The sequence below is a fragment of the Dipodomys ordii genome, unplaced genomic scaffold (assembly GCF_000151885.1).
Source record: "Dipodomys ordii isolate 6190 unplaced genomic scaffold, Dord_2.0 Scaffold2, whole genome shotgun sequence".
NCBI lineage: Eukaryota > Metazoa > Chordata > Mammalia > Rodentia > Heteromyidae > Dipodomys > Dipodomys ordii.
Window position 1 is genome coordinate 9,917,209 of NW_012267218.1, and position 10,201 is coordinate 9,927,409.

Genomic DNA, 10,201 nt, shown 5'->3' on the forward strand with positions numbered 1-10,201 from the left:
ATATTCTGAATTTAAAAATTTAAATATGAATTTTTTTATTTTTATTTTTTCAGTCGTGGGGCTTGAACTTTGGGCCTGGGCACTATCCCTTAGCTCTTCAGCTCAAGGAGAACACTCTACCACTGGAGCCACAGCACCACTTCCAGTTTTCTGAGTGGTTATTGGAAATATGAGTCTCATGGAGTTTTTGGCCCGCGCTGGCTTTGAACTGTGATCCTCAGATCTCAGACTCCTGAGTAGTTAGGATTACAGGTGTGAGCCACCGATGCCTGGCTAAATATGAATTTTGAAAGTTGTACATAGTCAGAAAATGTGCATTACTTACTGCACTGTGGGTTAGTACACTGAGATAAATTTTACCAGAATCTGAAAAATGATACCAGTGTATACCATATAATGGGAAAATTGCAATTGTTTAGTGATTTTTCTAAAGAAAAAATGAAATGAGAAAACTGTATTCTTTTTTAGATGTAGGTTATCAAAGTGGTAAGTTATCTCTGGTATTCCTACTCTTGAGAGTTCTAATGATCAGTGTTACTATGGTTACTGTAACAAAGACTGTCCTAGCAATGTTGTATGCTAGCTACTGAAAAGTTAGAAGTATACAGACAATAGCTCAGGAATCAGTTTCTTGGCACCCTTCTGCCTCTGTGCTGTTCTTGAATTATATACATTGGTGTTTGAACCAGGAGGATAAGAAATCACATCTCCTTCTCAATATTTTTCTTTTCCGAATTCCATGCAAAATCATCTTATTATTTAGCTTAATTCAGAAAGTATTATTTTATACAGGGTGTTCCAATTTAAAGTAGAACAAAAATAATTAAAAGATGACATTGTATGCCTCTGAATTTTTTTATGCCTATATGTTGTTTCCAGTACAACTATTCTCCTTCAAAGGAATTTTATGAATACCTTTTCCCTTAAGTTGTGAGAAATCATTCACATGTAGGAAAATGTCCTAGCCAGAAACATACAGCTTGGTGATTTGTTGCAAAGTAAAACACCTGTAAGTCATCACCCAGGTAAAGAAATAGTGTTACCAGATACTCCAAAGCTCCCCTCTTTCCTTTTTAGTTATTCAGAGTAATCAGTATCACAATTGTTATCATTCTCCTGTTTCTTACCACCAAAGCAAATATTCCTAAATGTTGTGCCTTAATATTTTTGTTTTCTAACCTTTATTTAAATGGCCTATTCAGTATGTATTCTTTTTTGTTATTGAACACCCTATTTATGTGTGAGATTCATTCAAGTCATTGATAGTTTTAGTTTGTTTTCATATCTGTACATAATGTATTACAGTATATAACTGATTCTAGATGGCATGCAATACAGTAGTGCTTCTCTGTAGCATATTGTTAGGTATTTTATGCAACAGTCCCACACTGATTTTTGTCTGTTTTCCTGTTGATGGTATTTGAGTCTATCAGTTTGGGCCACTATAGAGAATGATACTCATGACCTTTTTCAGATACTTCTCTAGTGCATGTGTAAAGCAGTTTCAGCTGTGTTTGGAATGGCATTGTAGGTCCACAGGGCATAAATATGTCAGTGTTAGTAGAATTCACCAAACTGTTTTCCACAGTGATTACATCAGAGTTACATTCCCACCAGCAGAATGTAATACTTTATAGTCAACACTTTCTTGTCAACACTTGCTATTATCTGAGTTTTACCCATTCTGCTGAGTGTCTGTCCTTTTACTGATTTATAGTGGTTCTTCATATAGTCTAGATACAAACTGTTTGTCAGTTATGTTGTACCATGTGTCTTCTCCTTTCTACTCTCTAAAATAGAATATTTCAACAAACAGAATTTTTTAAGTTATTGAGTAACTTAAACTGGTCCTCCATTGTGTAAGAGCCCTTAGCTAGCCACTTGAGCCATTCCTTCATCTCACAGTGCTCTAGGTCACTTTTAAGATAGAATCTCCCTTTTTGCCTGGGCCAACCTGAAACTACAGTCTTCCTAGCTATGCCTGTTGTTCAGCTGCCATTAGGCATGGATCACTACTTCCAGCATATCTGTTGCGATAGATCTCACTAATTTTTGCCCAGCCTATCTTTGAACCTTCCTGATCACCACTTTACAAGTAGTTGGAATTGCAAGTATGAACCACTATGCCTGTGATTAATGTGCTCTGTGTTCCATTTCAGAACCCTGTCCTAAGGCAGTGAAAACTGTCTTACATGTCACTTAAATATAGAAGTCTTATTATTTTGCTTATAACATTTAATTTGAACTATCAACCCATGTAATTAATTTTTATTAATATTAAGTGAAACCTTATTTTCTTTCCACATCAGTATCCAATTGTCTCTAGCACTTGAGTTTCAGTTCTTCCTTTCCCTGCTACTGAGCAGGGTTACCGAGACCATATATCAGGTGCCCATAAAATGGTATTTCAGGACTTTCTTTTCTGTTCCATTAATCAGTCTGTTTGTCATGATGTCAAAATTCTGTTTTTAACACTCAGAAGAATAAATTTTTCAGTTTTTTGGGGGGTGGGTTGTTTTTTGTTTGTTTGTTTGTTTTTACTGAATATTATCTTTTTGGCTATTCTTGGTCCTTAGTCTTTCCATAGTTTCTGTACACGTTTTTGTTACTTCATTTCCAACTTAATAGCAACTTTAATTATGGTTAAAAAAAAAAAGAAAAGCCTGTACTTTGAATGATTTCAGTCTTTTCAAATATCACAACTCTTCAGTTTATCTCAGTATGTGGTCAGGGTTTTTTTGTTTTGTTTTTTTAATTTTTTTATTTTATTTTATTTTTTGGGTCCAGTCGTGGGGCCTGAACTCTGGGCCTGGGCGCTGTCCCTCAGCTCTTCAGTTCAAGGCTAGCGCTCTACCACTTGAGCCACAGTGCCACTTCCGGCTTTTTTCTTTTTGCTTATGTGGTGCTGAGGAATCAAACCCAGGGCCTCAGGCATGCAAGGCAAGCGCTCTACCACTGAGCCACAGCGCCACTTCCGGCTTTTTTCTTTTTGCTTATGTGGTGCTGAGGAATCAAACCCAGGGCCTCAGGCATGCAAGGCAAGCGCTCTACCACTGAGCCACCTTCCCAGCCCTGTTTTGTTTTTGTTTTTTAATTCCAGTACTAGGGCTTGAACTCAGGATCTTGAGCTTTTGCTTGCATTTTTGGTCACAGCTGGTATTCTACCACTTGAGCCATGCACCCACTTCTGGCTTTTTGCTGGTTAATTGGAGATAAGAATCTCTTAAATTTGTCTGCCTGCCTTCAAATCTCTTCCCCCCACATACCAGCTTCCTGAGTAACTAGTCATCAGTGCTCAGATAGTGTTGGTTTTTGTAAAAGTTGTGTCTTCTTAAAAAGGGTGGATCTAAAAACAAAATATTTTTGTTTAAAAGATGTCTTATAATGTTAAGTTAAAAAAATAAGGAAAAGCTCAGGCTACAAAACAGAAAATTATCTGTAGAGCAACAAAAAGGGGGGAAAATCCTGTGTAGAGATGTCACAGTGAAACTCCCTCATTACAAATGTATGTTCACTCAAAAAATAAAATAAAAATTCTAAAATTTACCAGACTGTCTTAAGAGCAGGATTCCTGGTCCTATCTCACATATAGTAACTTTACACAGAACCTCATAAAAAGATACTGATTTTTTTTCTTTTAGCTATGAAGGGTGTGTGATTTAATGTTACTTGAGACAAAACATTTTTTCCTTTGCGTGTACCAGGTTTTGGCTTACAACTCTTCTCTAAAGGATATTGTAAAATGTTAGAAACATTTGCTTTCAGGATCTGCCAGAGCATCTTTTGGAGATCGAAAGGTAGAACTTTCCAGTTCATTACAGCATGGTTCCAGCTATGATGTGTACAATCCCTTCTACCTGTATCAGAGCATCTCACCTGACTTGAGCCGGCGCTTCCCTCCTCATTCAGAAGTGACAAGACTATATGGGTCAGGTATAAAACCTTTTTGTGCTTTTCCTCTGTGTTTCTCCTTAAAAAATTTAGAAATCAGCCAGGCACTGGAGGCTCACACTGGAGATCTAAGGATTGCAGTTTGAGGCCAGCCTGAGCAGGAAAGTGTGAGATTCATCTCCATTAACCATCAGAAAACCAGAAGTGGCTCTGTGGTTCAGTGTGGGATAGCACTAGCTTTGAGCAGAAGAGCGCAGGGACAGCACCCAGGCCCTGAGTTCAAGCCCCATGATTGAGAAAAAAAATTAGAAATCAAATTAAGTCTTCTAAGACTCTGTCAGAAATTATTTGTATTATTAAAAATTTATGGAAGGTTGACATTGTCCAAAAAGAATTGTACCTTTAAGTTATTTCTATAATTGTGACCCCTCTGCACATCCCCTTTATAATAACAAAAAATTATAGCTGGGTATAGTGTCTTATATCTATATCCTAACTACTTAGGAAGGTGCGATCCAAGAATTGTGGTTTGGAGCCATAGACAAATACAAGAGATTCATCTCTCCAGTTAACCAGCAAAAAGCTAGAAGTAGTGATGTGACTCAAGTAGAATAACATAAATGGAGAATACCAAGCAAGAAAGAACTCAAGCCCCAGTACCAGTATACACGTATACACACAAATTTTAAGTATCTTAACTTCTTTGTGGTAGTATATTAATATAATTATATTAATGTAATTAATAGAATGAGAGAAGGAAATAGGGGAGACTGACAAAAAGAGTGTGATTGATAAAGATGCATTGTACTTGCAACCTGACTTATGAAATTCTAACCTTATGAAATTGTAACCAACTTAATGATATATATGTGTGTGTGTGTGTGTGTGTGTGTGTATACATATATATTTATTTATTTATTTTTGGCTGGTCATGGGCCTGAAATCTGGGCCCTGGGCACTGTCCCTCAGGTCTTCAGTTTAAGGCAGTGCTCTACCATTTAAGCCACAGCACCACTTCCGGCTTTTTCCGCTTATGTAGTGCTGAGGAATGGAACCCAGGGCCTCATGCATGCAAGGCAAGCACTCTACCACTGAGCCACCTTCCCAGACCTTAATAAAATATTTTTAAAAAGAAAAAAGAGCCCGGTGCCGGTGGCTCACACCTATAGTCCTAGCTACTGAGGAGGCTGAGATCTGAGAATTGCAGTTCAAAGCTAGCCTGGGCAGGAAAGTCTATGAGACTCTTATCTCTAATTAACTACCAGAAAACTAGAAGTGGTGCTGTGGCTCAAGTGATAGAGCGCTCACCTTGAGCTGAAGAGTGCAGGGACAGCATGTAAGCCCAGAATTCAAACCCCACAACCTACAAAAAGAAAAAGAAAAAAGATTAATGCATTGTTTTGTTGGTAGCTCCAAAATCCATTTTTTTCCTATTTTTAAAGTTTTGTTTTTAAGTTATTTTGTGCATATTTTATGTATTAGCTATTCAAGTGAATTCTGGAGCACATATTAATAAGCTTTTTTTGTTCAATCCTAATCGCTTAAATTTAAGAGCTTACAATGTAATTAGAAATATAGAACTTTCAGTTTTTTATCAGTTATAGGCTACTTTATGTGTTTCCACTTTATAAAATTATCACAACTTTTCAAGTCTTTGATACAAATCTGGGTCATTCATATATGTGTGTATGCAGACAGGAGATAGATACATAGATATCATTCAACCACTGAATTCAGAGTAAGATATTGAATAAAGAGAATATTTACTGAGGTGCCTACTCTGTTCTTGAATGTACATTTGGAAGATGGAGTTTGTTTTTCCAAGGATTTTCCAATTTAAAATGTGCTATGTGCCCATTAAGTAACTGAATTGCACTCAGCACAGAGTACTTATGTACTCTTAGATTATTCTCAGGTGAAAATTTGAGAATGTAAACAAAAAAAACCTGTTTATGACTCTAAAAAATGTGTTGTTTCTATTTAATTGTTTCAAACAAAAGGAAAATCATTGAAAAAAGTTTTAGTTTTCACCAGAAAAGTTTATTATGTAGATTTTCATATGACATATACAATGTGTTCTACTAGGAACTTGGCTTATGATGAAACTCTGTGCTTCATTTTCATTTTCAATTTTTTTGTTCATTTAGTGGGATATGAACTCAAGGCTTTGTGCTTGTTAAGCAGGTACTCTACCACTTAAAACACACCTCCATCCCTTCTCCAGTTATTTTTCAGATAAGTCTTACTTTTTTGCCCAGGAGAGTGTATTTATACTTTCTACCATGTTGGGATACAGGCACATGCCACCATAACCTACTGTTTTTCTTTTTGTTTTTTCTTTTGTCAGTCATGGGGCTTGGACCTCTGTCCCTGAGCAGTTTTGCTCAAGGCTGATGCTTTACCACTTTGAGCCACAGAGCCACTTCAGTTTTCTAATGGTTAACTGAAGATAAGTCTCACAGACTTTTCTGCCTGGGCTGGCTTTGAACCATGATCCTCAATTTCAGCCTCCTGAAACAAATCATAAGATTGAGTATTTTTGATAAACTATATAAAGAAGTCAGAATTGATCTTTTTTTTTTCTGTCGGTACTGGGGCTCTGGGCCTGGGCTTTGTCCCTTAGCTCTTCAACTCAAGACAAGTGCTCTACCACTTGAGCCACAGCACCACTTCTGGTTTTCTGGTGGTTTATTGGAGCTAAGAGTCTCACAAACTTTCCTGCCTTGTCTGGCTTTGAACGGGGGGGGGGCCTCAAATCTCAGCCTCCTGAGTGGCTAGAATTACAGGTGTGAGCTGTCAACTCCCGACTTGAAAGGAGGATTTTGGGAACTGTTTTGTTTGGGCTAGCCTGGAACCACAGCCCTCCCCATTTCAACCTCCCAGGTCTTGCAAGCTTTTTCCCAGATTGGCCTGGAATCACAGTGCTCCAATCTCTGCTTCTCTAATAACCACAGGCATGAGCCATCACTGCTCACCTTATTTTCTTTCCTATAAAAAGCAATACTTTTCTCTTGTCCCTTTGTAGTTTGTGATTTAAGGACCAGCAAGCTTCCTGGTTCCCCTGGGCTAAGCAAATCTATGTTTGATCTTACAAGTTCATCTCAGAGATTCACCCAGGTAAAGTAATATTATTTCAAAACTAAAATTGTATGATTTTTTTCAAATTAAAAATTCTGGAAGGTGTGAATTACATTAGATATTACAAATTTTCCTGTGAATATATCCATGCTAATATCTGAAGAGTAAACACTTGACATTTTCCATGCATTCATTATTTTAAGAAATTCTTAGTTAACTAATAAAAAGTAGTGTTTTCCTTTTGTTCATTTTTCAAAAAGTTTATATTTCTCAATTTTTATATACATAAGGAATCGTTATACAGGTAGAATTCAAAATGGTATAGTTAAAAATGGTTATTTAATTTTCCTTATGAAACAAACTATAGTTACTAAGAGTGTTTCTTTTCAGATGTAGTAATTGCTGATGGTTTTTGAAATGGAATTGTGAATTTTCTGATACTTTAAAGATGTTTCATTTTTAGTGCAAATAAACTATTTAAAATTAGTAACTATTATAATTAGGAAACAGAGATAAGCAAAGTAAAAAAGAAATAATTGGTATTTCTGTAAATGAAAGCAGGAACGCTCGAAAATGTGTGTGTGTGTGTGTGTGTGTACGTGTGTGTTTGTGTGCTCGATACTTGTAGACTTCAATGTGAAAATAAAATGGAAGTGTATTCTAAGTCATTCACAAAAATTCTCACCTGAGATAATTCTTTATAGCATTAATCTTTGAACAAGTATAGAATTGTTTGGAGAGGTTGTTAAAATACACACTGCCAGGCTCCAAATCCAAGTTTTAATTTAGTAACCCAGTGATGTATCCTGAGGGTACATGTGTGTGCCTGTGTGTGTGTGTGTACATGCGTGCATGCATGGGTGTGCCAGCATGTGCCAGTCCTGGGCTTGAACTCAGGGTCTGGGCAATGTCCCCTGACTTTTTTTCTCAAGGCTAGCACTGCCACAGCTCCACCTCTGGCTTTTTGTTAGTTAATTAGAGACAAGAATCTCATGAACTTTCCTTCCTGGGCTAGCTTCCAAACATGATCGTCAGAGCTCAGCCTCCTGACTGGCTAGGATTATAATGACAGGTGCCCAGCTGGGACCTGAGTTTTATTTGTACCAACCTCCTAAGTGCTGCTGTGTTTTGATTTTCAATAATGATTTTTAAGTATGAAATTTAAGAAATTATCTGTTAAAAACTAAACCAAAAATAAAGCCTTCTCAGTTTATTATCTTGTAAAATATTTAAGAGTTATCTGTTAACCATGTGCAGAGAAAGCTTTTTATCCCTCTACTATACAAAAGTGAGGTCCAAGCATGGAGGTACATATTTGTAATCCCAGCTACTTAGGAAGTGGAGATAGGAGGATGGTGATCTGAGGCTGTTACAGGTAAATGATAAGAGCCTATTTGAGAAACAAACTGAAAGCAAAAGGACTGTATGTAGCTTGAGTGGTAGAGGACTTACTTAGCAAGAGCAAGACCTTGAATTTAATCTCCAGTACCATGACCAATAATTAACAATATAGTTATAATGTTTGTAATAATATAATAATTATTATGTATGCTATAAATATATATTGTTATATTCTATAATTGTTAATTATATATTATATAATTATAGGTAGTTATGGCATTAATAATAACTATGATGATGATGATAGTAGGAGGTTCTGACCACTAATACTACCAAAATGATTAGCATGCAATTTGACACTAGGGTGATTATTGGGGCATATCAAGTTTGATATGCAATTTTTAACTAAAGGAATTTTTTATTTGTAGAGACATGACTCACTGTCCAGTATACCTAGTAGTTCTTCTTCAAGAAAAAACTCTCAAGGCAGTAACAGAAGCCTGGGTAAGAAATCAATCCCATTTTTATAATAAGAGAGTTATTTCTGCTCAATAGTAATTAAAAATTTATTATGTAAAAAGTGATATAAATCTACACAATTATATCTATATTGGTGGTATTAACAGCACGTGCATAGTCTGTTTAGATGACCCATTTCTCAGTGTTCAGACATGAGTGACTTTTAGCATTAAATATCCTTTGTTTATTTTAAAGTATATGAATGAACTTCCAGAATCATGTGGTTTTAAGGCCTTATAAATGTTATTTGGGAAGCTTTTTTAGAGTTTTAACTTAAATTCTTCACCCTACATCTGCTTATATTTTTAAGCCATATACCTTGTATACTGTATTTTATCCATGTCACTTCAATAAAAACATAGAAATGTGATTTTTGTTTATTAAATTGAGAACTTTAAAAAATAATTGTTACATTTTTTCAACAGCACTCTTAAAATTGGGTTGTATCAAAGGTTAATTTGGTCAAGGGATTGATTATTGAAATCTTTATCTTTTCACATTCAGATACAATTACTCTATCAGGAGATGAAAGAGATATTGGGAGATTGAATGTGAGATTGTTTTATAATTCTTCAGTAGATCAGATCTGGATCACAGTTCTCCAGGTAAATTGGAATAGTTAACACCAACCCTTATTGCAAAATTGAGTCTTTACTCCTGTAAATAGCTCTTGTTGCCCTCTTTTGGGGAAAGAGCCCTTCCCCAGAAGAACTGACATCAAAATTTAAGAAGGTAGTTGCATCTAAGAAAACAAATCTGTGGTGTGAGTGATATTTTAACTTTAAGAAGGAAATTGAGTAAATCTATAATGCTTGATGCCAAAAATATTTCAATTAGATGAAGTACATGAATGTACATGAACTCTTACAATTAAAATAGCTAAAAGTTAGTTTGAAAACTTGCCTAATGTCTTTAACTCAAATCAAATATTAGTGTTTGCCAGTGTCTTTTGTAAAATTTAAACTCTACTTTAAAATTTTCAGTGTAGGGATTTATGCTGGCCTGCTAGTTACGGAGATGCTCCCACCATCTGTGTAAAAGGAGTTCTAACATTGTCCAAGCCAGTGCATTTCAAGTCCTTGGCTAAGGAGGCTTCCAATGTAAGTGGCTGTTTGTATTTGAGTTTCTTTTCTGCTTTCCTCATGTATTGCATTTATCTGTGTAAAGCATAAAAGTGAAAAAAAAAGGTTTTATTTAGGGAAATTAAAAATGATGTACTTTTACTTTTATGCAGTTCTTGCTTTTTTTTAATTTTTTATTGTAAAGATACTATACAGGGGCTGGGAAGGTGGCTCAGTGGTAGAGCACTTGCCTTGCATACTCGAGGCCCTGGGTTCGATTCCTCAGCACCACATAAGAAAAAAGCCAGAAG

General features: G+C 35.9%; 1 protein-coding gene across 1 annotated transcript in view; it reads left to right on the forward strand.

The window, feature by feature from the left end:
- Window positions 1-10,201, forward strand: part of Tc2n (tandem C2 domains, nuclear) — a 35,780-nt gene that overhangs the window by 12,125 nt on the left and 13,454 nt on the right. The window contains exons 6-10 of the mRNA XM_013016919.1: window positions 3,766-3,933; window positions 6,917-7,008; window positions 8,739-8,814; window positions 9,334-9,434; window positions 9,813-9,929. Of these exons, the coding sequence (XP_012872373.1) occupies window positions 3,766-3,933; window positions 6,917-7,008; window positions 8,739-8,814; window positions 9,334-9,434; window positions 9,813-9,929 (554 nt within the window). The remainder of the gene's footprint in view (window positions 1-3,765; window positions 3,934-6,916; window positions 7,009-8,738; window positions 8,815-9,333; window positions 9,435-9,812; window positions 9,930-10,201) is intronic.